Source organism: Ctenopharyngodon idella, chromosome 19 (genome assembly GCF_019924925.1).
Source record: "Ctenopharyngodon idella isolate HZGC_01 chromosome 19, HZGC01, whole genome shotgun sequence".
Lineage (NCBI taxonomy): Eukaryota > Metazoa > Chordata > Actinopteri > Cypriniformes > Xenocyprididae > Ctenopharyngodon > Ctenopharyngodon idella.
Genome location: NC_067238.1, coordinates 27251600 through 27272828, shown reverse-complemented (window position 1 = coordinate 27272828; position 21229 = coordinate 27251600). Strand labels below are relative to the sequence as shown.

The following is a 21229-nucleotide window of genomic DNA, read 5'->3' as shown; positions in this document are numbered from 1 at the left end:
AACCACTATAGGTTATAGTTTTCAGACGTCTCATTAAAAGCATCTATAAAAGAACATCTAATGAATACAGTAACAACATAGTAATTATGCAGTAATAACCTTATAATGAAGTATAGCCACAATATATGGGAAACTACTATAGGTCAGTTTTCAGACGTCTCATTAAAATCATCTACAGAAAAACATCCAATGAATACAGTAACAACATAGTAATAACCTAGTAATTACGTAGTAATGACATAGTAATAACCTTATAATGAAGTATGGCCACAATATATGGGAAACTACTATAGATCAGTTTTCAGACATCTCATTAAAATCATCTACAGAATAACATCCAATGAATACAGTAACAACATAGTAATAACCTAGTAATTACGTAGTAATAACATAGTAATAACCTTATAATGAAGCATGGCCACAATATATGGGACACTAGGTTATAGTTATCAGACATTAAAACCATCTATAGAAGAACATCTAATAAACATAGTAACAACATAGTAATTACCTAGTAATTACATAGTAATAACCTTGTAATAGATTATGTTTCAATATAATGAAAACTAATGTAGGCCAGTTAAATTTTCCGACATACAAACATCAGAATTGTGATACATGTCCAATATGCAGCTTCAGGAGCCATCTCAGCAGTTAATCTGGGCAGACAGCTTTGCTTTATTCAGCAATGTCTCTCCCATATGGGTCTTGTCTCTGTCTGTGGATGACTTTTGATATGCAGCCAGGCCTTTATGAAAAATGAGTTACTTTTTCCTGAACTCTGGGTACTTTGCCGTTGCCGGGCCATGTGGAGATATAAATCTCACGGTGGGACGACACCTCATGAACCTTGCTGCCGGATCAGCCTGTGCCATCCACCAAATCTCTCTGACAAGCCTGCCAATTTTCCAATTACTTCTGGCGCCATACATTATCATCAGGCCAGTCAGCACTTAAAAGGGATACAAGAGGGGAGGGTGGTCCGGTCCATGCTAACAATCTCATGGAGTGCCTTGATTGAGCTTTTTCACACTCCCATGGACACACATGGACACAAACGCTCACTCGTTGACCCACACGTTATGGCCCGCTTGTGATTTAGTGTTTATCCCCAGGGTGAAACCAGGGCTTTTGGACACTTCTTGGTGTGCTAGACATGGGACATCAGCTACACATTGCTTACCGGTAAACAAAGAGAGAGAGAGAGAGAGAGAGAGAGAGAGAGAGAGAGAGAGAGGGGGGGGTCCTTACAAAATCTTATATTATTAAATTATTTAAATATGAACACATTTATGATAATCATTTTTATATTGGTAACACTATTTCGATGATAACTTTACAACTATATGCCAACTAACTCTCAGAGTAATAGTAGACTGTATGCTTAATATCTACTGACACTTTATTTTGATACTCTCTAACAAATATTCTACTAAATCAACTTATTCTACTAACACAAACCCTAAAGGTGGTGATACACGGGGCAACTTTTTGAGCAATGTTGCCGGGCAACGTCGGCAAGCGATGATGCTTGGGCACTTTCCCATTGAGAATGGGGAACAAATTTCTATCTGAATACTTTAAATCGAAATTTGTTTCCCATTCTCAATGGGAAAGCGCCCAAGCATCATCGCTCTGCGACATTGCCCAGCAACACTGCTCAAAAAGTTGCCCCGTGTATCATCACCTTAACACCTAACCGTCTACTAATACTCTAATGAGAGATAGTTGACATGTAGTTGCAAAGTTACTAACAGTTAGTAGAATGTCTAAAATGGACCAATGAAATAAAGTGTAACCTTTGTTTATTGTAAAATATTATATTATTTATTGTATTTTACATTTATATACAGGTATACACCTTCAGTCAAAAGTTTGATAAGATTTTTTGTTTTTGAAAAGTCTCTAATGCTCACCAAGGCTGTATTTATTTGATCAAAAATTAAGTAAAAATATCAATATTAAAAATAACCTTTTTATTTTTAATTTACATACAATTCTGTTATATATTTTAAAATGATTAAATTTATTCCTGTAATGGCAAAGCTGAATTTTCAGCATCATTAGCACCAGTCTTCAGTGTCACATGATCCTTCAGAAATCATTCTAATATGATGATTTGCATTCTTGCTGAGAAAAAAAAAAACTTTCTTTTGAATGGAAGTATATTTTACATTTTTGTAAATAACTTACATTATTATTACTGCAATGTAAATAAAAGGTAAGACACTGACTAATGTTTTCAAGTTGCACTTGATTTCTAAAAACCTAAAAATATGTTTGAACTGGACTGCAAAATTTGCATAATGATGAATTCCATTGAATTTCTTTCTAAATGTTATTTTATGTTGTGGTTTTAGATGCTGGTCTGATAGCGTCCTTTCACAGATCCGCAAAAGAGACTAATGAGGGGTCTTACCGCACTGTGATGTCTTATAACTGCAAAAACGAATATTGATATTAATCAAGCTTGGCATATACTGCTCACACTTTAAGCTTTCACAGAAAGAGACAGTAAGCTCAAAAAAATGGGGGGAACACTGTCGGTACTAGTTGGTACTTCCTGTTCTGATCTGATCAAAGTATCTGAAAAGTTAGAGAACCACAGCTATAGGGTAAAAGAGAACAGGACTCACACACACGTCGCCCATTGCCAGTCAGAGGAAACGCTTCGTTGAATACTGCGACATATATATATGTCAAAATAAAAATAATACCAATATGTGAAGTTCTTCTTCACTCTATAAAGCTCCCATTTCAAATCTTCTTCTTCTTTTTTTTAAACAGGGTGCTCATTTTGCTGACAGTGTGACATTTGCTTTGTGAGGCAGAGACATCGTGGAGACGTTGGCCCACTGCGGGCCCGATCACGCTGACAGGCAGTGGCTTTGTGGGATATCTCCATCACTCTCCTCCAGGGAAAGCTGGAGCCTTCATTCTGCCATTCACTCTCCATGCGGCAGCCAGCCCTCTGGCTACTGCTTATACATGTATGATAATGAAATGCCACATTCTTCATTCTAATTGCATTTTAGATTTTAAAAGGGCAAAAAAAAAAACTTGTGTGAAATAGTGAGAAAGGGAGAGAAATGTGTAAGGGAGAGTTTAAGTGAGCAAAGACGAAAGAAAAGCGAGAGCGTGGTCTGGACCCTAGGTGGCAACAAAGGCCTGTGGCGTGTTAATGCATCTGAGTCGGAGACCCCTGCTGCCTTACAGCGACACAATCAAACCCCCTTCCTTTTTTCTTCCCACCCACCCACACTACACGCAGCAAACTTCATAAAGTGGGATTAAAATAAAGCTTTCAGAAAAAGAATTAAAAATTTACAACGCTGCTTTTACTTTAATAAGCTTTAGCATCCTTTATCAAGCTGGCACAGTCCTCAAAGAATTAGCGGGCTAATTAGTATGACTTATTTCTTTATCGCATTTTCTGCTTTCATTGTATTTATTTGTGCATGTGTGTTGAATACACGGCTTTTATGTGGCAAAGGGAAAGAAGCGGCTTTCCGACCTCCCCCCGTTTGATAGGTGTCGCCGTGTGTCTGCAATCCCGCACGCACTGCGGAAGACAGATTGATGTCCCACGATGATGATGAAAACACGCAGCGTGTAAGGAAGCAGGAGAGACATCTAGAGAAAATGAAGCGCTGTGGCTTGAACCAATGGGTGTCTTCAGGCAGACGGAAAAAAGAGAGAAAGAGAGAGTGTGCTATCAGGCCCCGGGATTATTCATGACCCCTCCAAACCATCTCTCTTCATAGAGATGTTGGGAAAATATTTACCAGTCAGAGTAATTTGATAAAGCTACACGCGCTCAGAGAAGGCTAGTCTTGCGTAGCCAGAACTTTGACTAAACAGCAAAAGTTTTGGTCCACATTGCAGCTTATTCAACAACCGCCTACTTAAACTGGAAGAGACAGTCTGGACTGGCATTTCAAGTGACCAACCACTGTTTTTTTTTTGTTTTTGTTTTGTTTTTTTATATATTATACCACAAATAATAAGCCAACATGAAAAAAATATCAACAAACAAAAACATAAAAAAAAAATAAAAAAAAATAGTAGAACATTTCTATAGACTGTCCAAAAATAATAAATATAGACTATTTCACCTATAGGACCAACAAAATGCAGTTTATACAGATTCGCTCATGATTATCTAATTAAACTGCTTCAAAGAAGAAAAAAAAAAAAGGTTTAATGGCACTAACCTGGCAAACTTGAGAAAAATTATTTCATTCTCAAAAGTGCTTGTATCCACCCGGTACCTTGCAATCACGACTAGGTGAACTGATAAAAACCCTAATCTTACTTCCAGAAGTTGTATATATATATATATATATATATATATATACACACACACACACATATACTGTATATATTAGGGGTGGAACGGTACATGTATTCGTCCTGAACCATCACGGTATGGACGTCACAGTTTGATGCAGTCACACGATGAATACAGTCAGTCACAGCCGATTCACACTCCAATCCTGAAGGGTGCGCGTGCGGTAATGCAACACAGTTTGTTAACCGCCACAACGGGAAAAAGCACAGAAGGAAAAGAATAGATGATCTATGGTTAAGAGATTACACGTAATCATATCTATGCAGTGTTTCAACTGCGGAAAGCAGTTGAGAATAATATCTTGCGGAAAACATCTTGAGAATAATATCTAACGTAGCATTACATTTACCTCAGGCAAGTCATTTAGTGTCCACAGCATGTTAGTTCACTAGAGAAATGAACTCTAGAGGGGAGCATTTCAATAAATATATACACTATATTAGCTTATATATTCATTGTATTTACTTTACCTGTTAGTAATGTCTTAATTATTTAATATATATGTTTTAATGGAAACAAATTATGACAGTAACTTTGTAAATGATATTTCAAAAATGAATTGGAGTAGAAGAATAATTTTATAATTAGGTTTAGAAGTTAATGCAAAACGTTTTTTTTTATTTGAGTGTTTATTGTATCTACAAATAAATAGCAACTGAATTCAATAGTTTGGGCTCTGTTGTTAATTGTAACCTTTAATATTATAGTAATGTGCAAGAAAGGGCTTCCTGTACATAGTTTACAGCTTTAGCTGAGATAGATTTTTTTTATCCTTAAGAAAAAGTTAATTATAACTGAATTTATTTAAGAGAGAGACACAATTTGTTCAATAAACCACCGTTTAATAAAAAAGAAGAAAAAAGAAGCAATTTTATGTTTAGTTTTCTCCCCCTTGCTGTACCGAACCCGTACCGAACCGTGACTTCAATACAGAGGTACATACCAAACCGTCATACAGCAATCTACATGAGTAAACAAATTCAGTGTGATGGTGGTCTGTAAGCACATACCTAAGGACGTGTGTGTGTTTCACTATAGTGGGTATGACACAGTTGCATTCAGTCATAAACACTCGCTTCATTAGGCAGCTGAAGCTGTGCGTTACGTGCTACATTGAGCCACCTCTGGCCCTATCGCCTTTTCTCTCACACACCCACTCCCAGCAAAACCCAATCACCAGAAAGCACAATTAAATTTCATGACTATGCATATTTGCGATTCCCATTTTCATTTATTACAAAGGGCATTCATTAATCTACCTTTTTTCCCAGAGAATGGATTTTCATTTTAGTGAGGTGTGACAGATACTGAGGTGAACTTACCAAGAGATGGCTAATTAAATCAGCAGTAAAATGCACAAGCCAGAGATTTTTCATTTTTTTTTCTTCTTCTTTTTTTTTTTTTACTCGCATCTGATAAGAGCCAACACTGCGGGGAGGAGGTGTGGTATATGGAAAGGAGAGAGCTACTTTCTCTCCATTTCCAATTTCTGGTGAAATATTAAATCACAAATAAATGTAAGTGCTCAAACTCTGCGAGAAAATTGGTTACATGGCTACATGCATGGATGGAGGCTCTCAGCAAATGAATGGATAGGGAACTAAAAGCTAAACAACATCCACTATAAAAGCAGAAGCAATAAAGAGCACGCTAATAAAGTAGCAACTAAAACACGCACTCACAGGTGAAAACAGAAGAGGTGCATCTGCTGTGTAGCAAACACCTACACCGGCTTGTGTGAATCGACTGTGTTCTCAGTCCCTGATGGTCAGGAAAGGCTTTTTAAAATGGTACACATAAAAATAAATGGTATATATATATATAAATATATATATATATATATATAAAAAAAAAAAAAAAAAAAAAAAAAAAAATCATATAGAAAATGGGCATAAAATTGGAGTTTTATGAAAGAAAGACAAAGGTTTGAAATAATGAGGTAGTATACAAATTTGATAGGCACACTTTAATTTTTTTCAGTGGACCATCCCTTTAAGGAAAGAATGGAGACCTCAAGACTGCCTATGTGTGTGTGGCCTTTCTGTTATGAACAGTATGCAGTCTGCTGATCCCCATTAATGTGATTTATAGCATCACACAGTAACACTCCTCTAAGGCTGCATTTGTTAAACAGTGTGCCGGTCGGTACGAGTGCATATGGGAGTGTGAGAAAATCAATTTTTGAACAGATCTGTTAGTGTGTTTGCAGGTGTGGAGACAACCCCTACTGTTGTTAAAGCATCTCCCTCTGTCAGCAGATTGGGTGGATATCCCACCAAATACAGCCACATTAAATAAGGCAGTGCATATACTCTCATGGTCCAAAACTTAATTCACTCGTCACAATTCTGAGAGGGTCAGAGGGTTGTACAGTCTTGTCATGTTCAATGTCACCTTTAAGGAGTGTGATAAGGCAATTCCTGGTCCTTTATTAATAATGCATGTGAAGGGAAAAGCCTCCTCCTCTTCCTATTCTGATGTTGTTGTCTGGTGGGTTGAGAAGCGCTACTTCACGTGTGTCACCTACTTATATGAATGAACCTTCTAGTGTTATTTTATGTCTTGTAGCTAATTGTGATGAACTAAAATTAAAGACAGTAAGGACTCTACCTAGATCGACCGAAAAAACTGGCGTTTCAGATATTTAACCAGATCTCTTATGTTACTTCTGCACCATTAGTGGCACCAAACTAAATTGCACACAGGCTTCCCAAACACTCCCTATTTTGCAATGTTTGGACAAACTAAACAAGAGTACACAGTAGTGGTGTTTCTGAATCGATCTGTGTTTTAAAACAAATCGACTCTGTGAATGAGTAACTGACTTACTTATAAAGACAATCAATTGTTTTGTTCTTGAATGAATCTGTGCGTTGGAACAAATCAGTTAAATATACGATTAAATGATGCACTCATAAAGACAGCCAACTGTTTCATTCCTGAATGAATCTATGTGTTTGAACAGATTGATTCAGTGAATGATTCAAGGACTCACTCATAACAATAGTCACTGGCCCTGTCCCAAATGGAACCCCAAGCCCTTGCAATCTTTCTCCAAGTCTACCCTTTCAAGGACTCAATCATAAAGACAGTCACTGGCCCTTTCCCAAATAGAACTCTAAGCCCTTGCGATCTGCCTCCAAATCCACACTTTTGTGACGTAATGTTGCTTTGACTATTATTGGATAGAAGTCTGCTGCGGAGCTCGCTTCTGTGCGGGCTTGGCAAAAGTGTGCATTGAGGGCGCATGCCGCTGCAAAGGGGGCTCTCATGAGCACCTTTCTGAAACCTAAAATTACAAATGGGACACTCTATGGTCTTGTGGACCTAATGGATACGCGCATGAGGCAGCCATTGTAAGTCCACAAGGCCGCAAGTGCACATGAAGTGTGACATTTGGGATGAGGCCACTTGTCTCAATCCTAAACGAATCAGTGTTTTTAAACAAGTTGATTCAAGGAACGATTTAATGACTCACTCAAAGTCAGTCAGGCCTTGGCCCAAATGGCACCCACAACACTTGTGGCACTTTCGTGACATAACACCACTTTGACTGTTGGGTAGAAGTCTGCTGCCTCAGCGTGGGGTCGACTAACCACTTCAACCATTTAAAATTTTAAAAGGTTAATGGTTTTGGTGGTAAATTGCACCACTTTACCCAATCATAAAACCTCTACATCACAGAAAGGTTTTACAGGTCCACCCTGTTACAGGCTTGAGTTGCACAGGCAATGTAAGTGAGTTAATAAAACCCACTAAGTGCTAAGAAAGTGACCAACGGGACAGCTGGAATTTGCCATGCTATCTCCAGGGTCCTGTTTACTCTGTAAATTGGCCCCTGAGAGGGAATGAGGCATCCAGCTTGCCTAGTTAAAGTGATGGACGTGACTCCGGTGCATTGATTTTTCCTACGTCTTATAACGCTCCATCCAACTCACCGGCAAGCAGGGGTGCAAGGTAACTTTCAGGATCATGCTACCTTCTCTTGAAATGCTAACCTTTTGGGTTATACTGCATTTATGCCTGGTGCACAGCTACAATAACTCGCCCTTTTTATGCCTGACCTCTCAGAGCCCCATTGAACACTTATTCAACTGGCCTCAGTGTGAGAAGGTAAACTGAAAGAGACCTGCAACAAACTTTTCAACCAGTTGAAATGCAATTGCTTATATTAAGGTAGCTATTTTGAACCTGATTTTATCAGGTGGCAATCAAATGTTTGATAAATAATAATAAGTAAGACCATACTTTCCATTACAAATTTCATTCCATGGTAAAGCTGGCTGAGAGCTAATTAGTCTAACTTAATTAGCAGGTCAGTCTGCCAAGACTCTGACTGACAACTGTGCTTGAAGATAATCATCCTCACATTGAATATTAGAGCATATCATTTCTGTACTAGTGTTACTAAGCAGAATTGCAAAATTAAGGCATTTCAAACAGGTTTCTCAAATATTTAACTTGTCCTTCATTGGCCAACAAACAGATAGTCCCACCTCCAACCCCAAACTATTGGCTAGGCCAGTGCTGCTGCATTAGGCAGGTTTGGATGTTCAAACAAAAAGAGTCTTTGAAAGTTTTTTCACTTTTCAAAAGGACTACGAATGGTTTAGTTAGAATTGTCTATGTATTGAAAGCTGCAACAGAAGGAAGACAAAAATACTTCAGCTTTTGCCACATAAATAATGACTTTGAGTCTATTTAATTTGCTCTTTAAATGTACATATTAATCGTGTACATTAGTTCCACATTAATTACTTTTTTTCCAATTTGGTTTAGTTCAATAATTCAGTAATTTGTTCATGTACATTCAATGGAATAAAGCTATTTTAAGTGACTAATTTAAAAAGCCATTGTGATTTTCCACACAAATTTCTTAATACATTTTTTACTCAGAGTAAAGCAAAATTCAACACACTCTTCATGTATCTATCCTTATAAGCAAAAGCTTCACTTTTTGCCACAATGGTAACCCAACATTACAGAAACGGATCTAAATCTCAACATGGACATTAAGCACTATCAAGTCTCCTTGTTGTCTCATCACATTAAAACACATAAAATACATTTAATTCAACATTTAATCTCCCCATCAAGTTTTTACTAAAGCATGCAGGGAACTACAACTCCCTGCCTAGTTTCAGTTAAAGTTTCACCAAAAAATAATTAATATATTCCCAACACAAATTAAGTTAACTTCTATTTTACAAATTTAAGTGGAATGCTTACATAAATAAATCGAACAAGCAGCAAAAATCATTTTTATCCTTGTGTAAAAGGTCTCATAGATAAACAAGAGAAAAGGTTTAGTAAATTAAAGTAGTTCAAATTTAAACCTCAAGGTCAAGAAGTAACATACTTCAAAAACAAATTCTACTTAGTGTCCAATCAGCCCGCAAGAACATCTTGGGACGACACAAACGCATTTCTGTAAGTGTTATAATTGCTGCAGTAACGAGGCTTTTGACCCCAAGTCTAGATAATGACTGAATTAACAATCCACAAAAGATGTCCTTTAGGCATTTCCATTCCCGCCTGAGCCGGGTTCGCCTCATGGCATTTCAAACACACCACAGATCTGTTGAAACGTTTTATCACGAGGGTGAGCCGCGGTGACACGCGGGTGTAAATAAAGCTCAAACAAGCCCCTCTCCACCACCTAACGGGCTCTCGAACTAAAGGCCATCCGTATATTGTGGCAGGACTGTCATTTTATTACCCGAATCAATTCGGCAGGGCTCCGCAGTGACAACAGAGGGATGTGGCCTTCGTTGGCTGGGGGTTATCTGACGTGCACAGGCAGGGAAATACACAGCCTTCGTAATGAACTCAACTCTTACTAATAAAGCCTTTATTGCCGGGGCACGTATGAACTGATACCAGCGTTGGCCCTGTACGCCTGCATGCTCGTAAACTAATGAAAATGAGCTTTTTCTCACAATCGTTTTTTCACGAGGTAGGGAAGGCAAACGCAATTAAGTGATTTAATAACACAAACGTCTCGATGCGACAAATCATCCACCGAGAAACAACTTAAACAACTTTTTTTATTAATCAAGACCTTAGAGGCAAAAACCCATTTATGGTGACCTTTAAAAGGCAATGAGTGAGAAAAATGCGCTGAGAGACAGATAACCACACGGCAAGCTCAAGACCATCTCCTATCCTCTAATTCTTCCACCCATGCATTGGTCCCTATTTGGGGTCTACAGTGGGCTGTTCACGGGCCCTGTGTTTTATTCGAGAGGCTGAAAAAAAAAATGGCTCCATGAGGTGCGAACCTCTTGACTGTCTCTCTCCCGCTAATGCTCTCAGCTCACATCTAGAAGTCTAGGCTGGAAGGGATAACAAATCGACTCTTCAGTTCCACACTTCTGAACTGCTACTTCTTCATTCAACTGCGGCAAAACCAAAGCACCGCTCCCCTTTAATGTCGACCCCCACAATCTTGCAGAGGAGGAGAATTACAGAAGAAGCTGGCTGCATTTTAAGATGGCATTTAAAAAAAAAAAAAACATCCGGACCAACCGCAGGTAAAGAGGTTCACAGCATGGCAGATTACAGAACTTAAGTACTTGAACACATTGCTCATTTCTGGAGTGCTCTTTGATTCCCATAATGGAATCTATTATATTTCAAATGGCATCCACGGCCAGAAGAGTTTCACACTTTTGTCTCAAGGGTCAGATGTGTCCATATTTACAGTATGACGACTGTTCAACCAAATATGTTAATGATTTTTAAATGTCTATAGCTGAATAACCTTAAGATCTTTACTTGAATGTCCCCTCTATGACTCTAAAAATATTAAAAAAATATACACAATGAATTGATTTCTAATGAAATTTTACATAAATCTCATCTGGTAAAGTAAAGCAATAACAATGCCAATGTCATGGGCTATACTCAGGAAACACATACTGAATTATCTAGGATAAATATGTGGATAAAATGCTAAAAGTGTCAATGTCTTGAGGCGTAAACAGAGAAAAATAAGAATTTGTGAATATTTGTCAATTCCACAATAACGATTTATGAACTGTATATGAATAATAAAAAAATAAAGAATAATAAATATTGAATATTAAATATTAACAAAGAAATATTAATCACAAATTAATCGCACATCAAATTTGGCTGAGAAATTATACCCAAAAGATAATTTAAAGTCATTATTGTGTTAAATAAGAAACGCATCAAATACATTTAAAAAAGTAGCTTTAGAAAAACATGTTTTATTTGATTCAACATATAATTTATTACGCAAACTTTTAGGCTACAAAGAATTTTCATTTTTGGGTAAACTATACCTTTAATGGTTTTTTTATTAATTGATGTTTTTATTTATTTATTTATTTATTTTTTATGAAATGATACTCTAAATTAGAAACTAAAACTGCCAGTAGGTGGCGGTAAATGTCTTCATTTGATTCGTTCAAATAGCTGATTCATTCAGGAACTAAGTAAATGGCTCTCTTTATGAATGAGCCATTGAATCATTGGTTCACCCGATTTATTCGTTCAGAACGAAAAGAAAAGAAACTGCTGTGTGTTGCTCAGAGACGCACAACAGTTCTGCTCTGGCTTACTGGTAATATTTTTTTAATACAATAAAAAGTGAAAATTAAAATTAAAATGTTTATGCTAATGATAGGATCCAAACCATAAAATAAAAGGTCGCATGAAAAAAAAAAAAAAAAAAAAAAAAAAAAAAACAGATCGGAATTGGCCATTTTTGGTGTAAATGTAGCCTTAGAGCCAAGAAAAGAAAAGAAAAGAAAAGAGGAAGGACAGTGTTCCTGTTTCCTGTTTTGTCATCGCTTCTATACAGTTTAGTTGGAGAAAGCATCTAAAATGATGGTATTAGAAGGAGCAAGAAAAATCCAAGGAGGACAACAGAAAGCCGGTAGTGAGGGTGAGATAAGACAGCAGGTTCTACTAAAACCAAGCACAGCATGTGTGTGTCAGAGAGAGAGAGAGGTAGAGAGGTATGTGGCCTGGCGTTCGTGTGTGTGTGTGTGATTAAACAGGATTGTGTCTGGTCTCTGTGAGTCCCCGGGGAGCGGCTGGTCTCACGGCAGGCTGTCACTGAACACATTCTAAAGGCAAAGACTTGTTTAATCCCCGTGGCCCTGGTGCACCTCCCACTGTCTAAAGCTCTTTTCTCTGTCGCCACTCGCCTTCCTTCCATCGCTTTTGTTCTGAACTGCACAGCTCTCATTCTATAGCAGCAGGTTACCGATCTGCAGCTTTTCTTCAACGCCTTTGACTTATAATAGCCCTATTTACAGGAGATACACAGCACACACAAAGGGGGTCTGCTGCCAGAACATAATTCTTTATCAGTCGATTTTATGAGCGAGACATTAGGCACTTTTACATGTATTAGAAACAAAAGGCTGCTGTGAATAGACTGGGAGTTTTTCTATCTCAATTTATCAACACATTTTTGAAAAGATCTCTGAACATTAACAACCAACTTTTAGCAAAAACATACTGAAATTTCCAAGTATTTTCATATTATCATATTTTTTTGTACATTCACAGTGGTAACACTATGTTTTTTTTTTCATATTATCATAGTAATACAATGTCTTTTTGGATATTTACCATGGTAATACAATGTTTTTGCACATAGTATAGGAGTAAAATTGTTTTTTTTGAAGCAATACCATATATTTTTCCACATTTACCATGGTAATACTATTTTGTTGTGATGATAATCATGTTTTTTTGTACATTTACTATAGTAATACTATGTTTTTGTATGTCTACTATTGTAATGCCGTGTTTTTTGATATGGTATTGTAGTAATACCATATGTTTTTGTACATTTACCACAGTAAAACTATGTTTTTGCACATGGTATTGTAGCAATACCATGTTGTCTGTACATTTATTATAGTAATACTATGTTTTTTGAACATTTACTTTGTTAACACCATGTTTTTGCACATTATTGCAGTAATGTTTTTGTACATTTACCATGGTAATACTATGATTTGTGGACATTTACTGTGGTAATACTATTTTTTGGACATTTACTATGGTAATACTGTGTTTTTTGACATAACATCATGGTAATACCATGCACAGAGACATAGCACTAGCACAATCAACAGTAATCTCTAAATTTTAATAACAAAAACCCAGAGGGAAAAAAAAAACTTAAGTAAAAATAGGAAGAAATATGATCATTATTGTCATACAGTCAGAGTATTTCACTGAGCTATAAAATTAATGTTGATAGCTCAAATAAAAACGGTTTTGGAAGAATTAGAGATTATATTGAGATCTCTGAGGGGTTCGATCATTACATCACAGCCAAGATGGTTACAAGACGTATCATGTTATTATCATAACTGTTATTACCATAGCACTACCATTTATCTTTGTGTATACACTAAACAGTATTTGGCAGCGTCTGCATTTCTCATTCTATCATCATGCTCTCTGCTTTAACCTTTTAATTTTAATCCTGAGCAATAATTCCATGTTACTAATTCCGCCATGTAGTCAGACCACCACCATTTTTCATCTTTTACTTTCTCTTCAGCAAACATCAATTAACCCCCATTTTCCATGCCGCTAGAGTCTGGCTAGCAGAACTGTCCATTTAAAGATAAATTGAAAAGCAGATGCATTTATTAACTTAATTAGGTTTCCAAGAAGACACATACTGCCTTTGATTGCACTGTAATTCAATGAGAAATAAAAATTAAATGTTTGGGAGAACGTAAATGCACTCGCCAATTTCCAAAAATAATATAAAACAATCACCGTAGGCTAAGGTCTAAGTCAACACCGTGGATCAACTGTGGCTTTTAGGAAAGGGAACAGGAGCAGCCGCTGACGTGTGGAAGGAGGAAAGGAAGGAAGGAAGGAAGGAAGGTATATAGGGTTTAAAACAGTGGTTGACTTTCACCACTGGTGTTATCGGGACACTTCTGCATCTTCAGACAACATCTGCTTAGCTTTTATCTGTAATTAACAAAGTCAGGGAGCCGATAAGCCCGTTGAGAGTATTTATAGAATGTGTGGTAAAGATTTGTATTTATTTATTTAATAAATTGTGTCAGGAAATGTTTCAGAGAGAACTGGGGTGCTACTTGAGCGCTGAACACTGTGCACTAAACTTGTTGCCCAAATTCAGTCAAGTAAAAAAAAAAAAAAAAAAACACACCACAGTAAATCATAAAAATGATGAACTAAAATGATATTAGAATTTAAATTAAATTATAAACTTACATAAAAAGGTAACACTTTATTTTACAGTGTTCTTGTTACAAATTTTACATGTACTTGCTATAGTAATAACAGTACATTATGCATAATTACAAGGAAGTAACCCTAAACCACGGCCTAACCCTAAAGTGTGGATGCTGTTAATTAATATTAGTCAGTACTTATTAGTTTAATTACACTGTAACAATAACACCTTAAAATACTGTAAAGTGTAACCTAAACGAATTATATTTAATAATTGAATAAACAATTTTTAACACAAGCTATTCATGTATTTTTGAAGTGTCTGAAGGCAAATCATTCCTGCCACCAAGAGCAAATCACAATTTAGTCTTACATTAGTAGATTACCAAGCTAATGGCACAGCAATTAGTGTAAAAATACATAGCAACAAATATTAGATAAGCTAGTTTACCCAGCAGGTCTTCACTGGTTTAAGATGGTCCCCCAGCCTGGCTAAACTGGGGCTAGTTTCATAAATTTGTTAAGACTGTGTCTAAAGAATTAGTTTGACCAACTAGCAGTTAACCAAGGGGTAATCAGTCTTACTTTTCCATTTCAAACAAGACTGATCTACATTTTTAGGTAACTGACTTTAAAGGGGTCATGACAGGATTTTTAAAAATTATTTTAATATGTTCCTTGATGTTCACTTATGATGTTAATACACACACACACACACACACACACACACACACACACACACAAATAAATATATGGAAAAAATGATTATTTTCAACCTTCTGACCCTCTGTCTGAAATTATATGTTTTCAAGGTGTGGCTCATTTAAAGGGTTAGTTCACCCAAAAATGAAAATTATGTCATTTATTACTCACCCTCATGTCCTTCCACATCTGTAAGACCTTCGTTCATCTTCGGAACACAAATTAAGATATTTTTGATAAAATCCGATGGCTCAGTGAGGCCTTAAATATGTTTTTAGTACCTTTCTGGTCACTGAAAGTGTAAATTAACTTGCTGGCAATAGAGGCCTCACTGAGCCATCGGACTTCATCCAAAAGATCTTCATTTGTGTTCCGAAGATGAACGAAGGTCTTACGGTAAAGAACGACATGAGGGTGAGTAATAAATGACAGAATTTTCATTTTTGGGTGAACTAACCTTTTAAGGCTTGTCAGTAAACGGCCACTGTTATAATTGGCTAATGACATTCCATAGGAATCAGTATATCAATGCCATTCAATGCTAAGTACATCAATGCTATTGCATGTAAGTGTTTTGAAAACATTATCCATATAAAACCATCATCTAACGTCATCTACAAATGCTCTGAACAAACATATAATTCTCCAATGCAATCTAGGACGCCATTAAGATAAACCATCCACTTGTTTCTGACACTGGGATCCTTCTGAAGCCCGTACATTGATGCAAACAAGTCATTTAAAATGGACGGGTCAAAGCGAACAATCTTTCATTCTTCAGTTTGTCCTGTTGTCGACACTTGAGTGCGTGGAGTATGTCAGAAACTGAACGCGCTTCTGTATACTGTATCCAGTGTAGACAGCGCCAGTGATTATAATGGGTTCTTTTTGCCTTTAACACCACGCGACGCTCACATCTAGTGTAGGCAAATGTCTGCCATTAAGTGACTGAATGCTAGTGGGCGGGGCCTATAGTGCGATGATGTATAACTTTTCATCGATGTCTAGCTCTGGAGGCAGGCATGTGCAAACGTATTTGCCTGTGTGATGCCACAGATCCCGCATTATTTGAAAAAAACGAGCTGTTTTTGGAGTTTGAATAAGTATATGCATAGTTTATAATGAGGATGACATTTTAAGCTATGAAACTTGCAGGATAATGGTACAAAGACCTCTTATATGTCAAAAAATCAAGGATAATTTGATTTCTCATGTCATGACCCCTTTAAAAAGTTAGGACCAGTCTTGAAGAAAAAATTTAGATGACTAACTATGCAACCAGCCACAGAAAAGTGCCCAAAATCCTTCTAAAGCCAGCCAACAGACCAGCCTGAACAGGTTGGAAGACTAGCTAAGACCAGAAAGCCAACACAGGCTGGTTAAAAAAGGTTTTTTTTTTTTTTTTTTTTCCAGCAGGGAAATTAGAATAAATTTAGAATAAAACTGTTTTGATATTGTCCAGAATTAAATATATTTATAGTTAATATTTCTCTTGAATTCAAGTGCCATAATGGATAGAGCGGTTAATTCTGGGATTGTATTGCAACAAGGGGCCATAATTATGCTGTCTACATTTCAGAACTCATCTGAAGTGCCCTGTAATGCTCAAAATGTTGTCTAGGTAGGCGGCTGACTAGATTTTAGAAGGCAATTGATTCAAAACTCAAAAATGGGAAACAAACTATTACTAAAACATTTTTTCAAGTGGCATAGGGTGAATTCTGTTGACTCTCACCTTTGATGAGGAGGTGTCACATTCCTGACAGATCCATCCGTAGCCGGTTTGTTTGGGCGACTTCTTCAGGGGAGGGTCCAGACAGCCGAAGTGGTAACAGAGCTGACACTCATCACACCTATGAGGAAAACAGGCAGCATATTAGCAGCGAGAATACATTAAAATGCAGCTGCGGTGCCGTCGTGCGCTCGCACACACGCAGTCTGCTTATACCCTGCCAGGAGGCCAGTATGGCCCTAACCAGGCAGGTATGATAGATGGTGACAGAGCCATTTGCTGTCAGGTAACAGATGCTTAATAGATTCAAAACACATTGGCACACAACCTCTCACACGGCCTTGTACAGCCACCATAAAACACGCTGCTCGATTGGTCCTGCTGAAATGAGTTTCAGCTCATCGTGTCGATAAATCTCTATAGGATTTTTATTCCAGAGTCAAGGTGTCAAGAAAGACACTGAGATTCTGTCCTTAGTTATAGGTCTGCTCAACCACCGTCTCCAGCTATCCGATTTTACATAAACCGTAAAAGACCTCCATCTTGCTTCGATTATTATGCTATTTCTGTAGCTGCTGTAAGTGCTGTGCTGAATATTGTTCCTTAAAACAAAATGCAACATCATCAGAAGAATTCAGGGACATTTCAGCTTAGTGTCAAAATATATATTAATTACATTATATACAGTGAATAATTAATCAAATTAACTGCAAATAATCATATATACATCAGCATTTTCAGATTAGTATCTTAAGAGGTTCAAATTGTTAGAACCATTTGGTAACAAAGTAATACCGAATGACACTTTTGGTATATACTAAATGACAATATTTTCAAACAATGCTAACAGGCTGATATCTAGCTAGCAAAAGGACAATCAAACATTTTATATTTAGTACAGGTTTTTTAAAATATTACAACATTTTCCATATTTTAGCGGTTGTACCGAATGACCTGATGTTTTGAGACATGCGTATGAGCAAGTGAAAACATGAATTTTTCAAATAGTTAAAAGAGAGTTAGTTACTTTGCTTCATGATCATGTGGTCCTTTGCAGGTGTCTGAATGATGTCCCATCCTGTCACATGACATTGACCGCATGACTTGATCAAAAATGGTCCCTTTATATTGGTTACGCCAAATGACATAAATGAAATTCATTTTTCCGGACATTCTTTCTCATAACAAAGCGACGACTTCTACACATAATTTTAATACCATTTTGCACTATGTTGATATATAATGTTCTAAAATCATGCCAGAATAAAAAATATATACATTTATTACATTTTAAGATATTTTAATCACAAATTAAATGGCTGTATTGGCCTTTGGACGGTTAAACTGGTTTTGACACTTTAAATACCTTTATATGTGGCAAAATACAATTAAAACCTTTTGGATTCAATAAAAGAGATCTAGTTGTAGTACCTTACATACTTTGGATGTCATATCTTTGTTTTTTATTATTATTATTAAGGCCTTTGGACAAAAAAATGACGCATCACGTCACATTAACGAATTGAAGTTTACTGTAAAGTGTTACAAAAATGCTTTGACTCAGGGGGCATAAATAAATGCATAAATTTTTTTTATTAATTTTTATAATTAATTGCAATAAATTAACATTTAATGAGGGCTGTAAAAAAACATTAAATATCTATATTCATAAGACTATTGTAAGAAACACAAAGTGCATGAAGTTCAGCTCTCATTTAACATTCATAAGGTGCATCTGCTGAAGACCCACATGCCCTTCACCCTGCAGTCCATGCTCTCCTCTCCTTCCTGTCCATAATTAACTAATTATGTTGTAATCAATATAGTAGATTCTGATTTGGCAATGTAAATCAGATAAAGCCGATAAGAGCCGGGGAGGTCAATAGGCCCAATCCCCATCCTCGTCTCCATTACGGGATGGGGGGCACGGCGGTCTTATCAGCGAGCCGGCAGGATGAGGCGATAGAAAAAGACAGGGACAGACGCCATATTTTATCTGCCAGGTGAACGATCGGGAACACTGAGACTTTTGCAGAGGCAGGGTTGTTCTTGGTGTCACCGAACCCGATGCTGCGTGACATGGAAGCCCTTTTCAAACTCAGGCCCATCACAGACTTCAAATGCTAATTAAAGGACTGGACGGGGATGCGGTTCAGTGCTAATGAGCAGAGATTCTCATGCCGAAGACACGTGTACACCTTCTGTCAACACCGAACGGCTAGAACACAGCATATAATGGCTAACCTGATCACATTAATGTAGATTTCTGGTCATTAGTACTGTGTATCATTGAGAGAGTGCAAAAAGGTCAAACGCACAACTGATTTCTGCTTTATTAGCCACATTTATTAAAGAAATATGATGACAGAAACACCAAAAACTAGCTTACATTGATGTTCAACAGGTTTGCACACCATTAAGACTGATTGAAGATCAAAAAGCTAGCAATGACGCCTGCTGCTAATATCCACAGAACCAAACAGAACATTTTACACTGTTTCTCATCAAGCAACCAAATAAACTTCTCAAGTCTTAAGGGAGCACTTCAAGGTGCCTTTGCAAAAGGGAATGAGCCGACTCTCACCTGTGGTTACCATGCCAACCCGCTATTTCCCCTGGCAGAGTAACAGGGCAGTCAAAGACAAACGCATTTAGGGTGTTTATAGGCATGTTCACACAGCAGCAGAATACGGTTGCCAGTCCTGTATTTGAGTCCTTAATACGGTTGCGTTCACACACAGTTCAGTTATTTACAACCGCATTCCATAACTGAACTCACACCCATACATTTTCAGGACTCACAACCGCATTCTCGGAAACTCGCGCTGTGTGAACCGGAACCCCCCCCCGTTTGCTGTTTTTTGCTGTTTTAACTATATAAATTACCGTTTATATCTATGTTAGTTAGCTTATGTACTAGCATAGCATACAGATTCCTGATTAGCCTGATAGCGTAGTTTATACACGCATTTGCACTTACCCTACATGTATTCACAATCATCTTTAATGTAATTATGTGTTAAATTAAGTGTTAAATGTCCAAATATTTCAGTTATATATACAACAAATGAATAATGTTCAATTATTCACTTAATATACTATTTTTATTATTATTATTTATTAATTACCAGTTAATCAAGTATAAGAAATTACGTTCAACTGGTTTTATTATGCACTAATTTGTTTTCTTATGCATTATATAGTAAGCTATATGTGTATTTTAAATCATAATACCATTTGTATATACTTAGGATAATCATTAACTGATAGTTTGTGGAGACCCGATTTCGAGGGAGGACCCGATTTGTCATGACACCGGACTGGACAACTAGCTGTCTGTCACATGATGCAGACTGAAGTAATAATGCTGAAAATTCAGCTTTACCATCACATGAATAAATGAAATTTTAAAACATATTAAAAAAGTTTTAAATTATAATAATATATAACAATATACTGCTGTTTTTATTGTGTTTTGGTCAAATAAATGCAGCCTTGGTGAGCATAAGAGATTTTTTTCAGCCATTTGATATACATTTTACCCAATTTATGGAGCTTGTACTTAAACGAGGTTTTAAATGGCAAGCATTAGTGTAATTAACATATAACAGCCCAATATTACATATCAATGCTTATTCAATATTCAGCGACTTACATTTACAATACAACTTGGCCTATCCAGATGAAAATGACAATATCAAAAACATCCTATTTAATTCAAATGGTCAGTAATAAGATGGAAATGTGTAAAATACATGTAAAATATGGCCTCTTTAAATGTCAGTTATATGGAAATAGTCGTGTTTGATTTAAGTGAATCATATGACAATATAATTCTTGTGTGACATGAGAAAAAAAAAAATAAAATGTGTTAATTTTCCTCAACAAACACACACCTCATCTCTTTATTCAACGAGTCAATTCACAAGCTCATTTAACCGGAGCATACTGCTTGTGCTTCAGCATGCACGGTTTCTTCCTGTTTCTAATCCATATATTTATTGTGACAGAGCAATGAGAAAATGGCTTGCCCTCGGCGACAGACTGTCAACTCGAAGCTGCCTCCATTACATGATCCTCCTCTGAAGAGAGAGAGTGGGGAAAGCGGAAAAAAAAAATCTTCTACAGAAAGATTCCCAGAATTTTGCACACATCCCATTATACCTTGAAATAATGGCTGCCTTTCACTTTTTAGTGGAACAGTTAACAAGAACGAATGCCCTTCTGTTTTATTA

The 21229-nt window shown here is 36.8% G+C and overlaps 1 protein-coding gene across 1 annotated transcript in view; it reads right to left on the bottom strand.

Moving 5' to 3' along the window:
- phf14 (PHD finger protein 14) overlaps nucleotides 1-21229 on the bottom strand; it is a 90741-nt gene that overhangs the window by 2643 nt on the left and 66869 nt on the right. The window contains exon 17 of the mRNA XM_051872908.1: nucleotides 16998-17115. Coding sequence (XP_051728868.1) covers nucleotides 16998-17115 — 118 coding nt within the window. The remainder of the gene's footprint in view (nucleotides 1-16997; nucleotides 17116-21229) is intronic.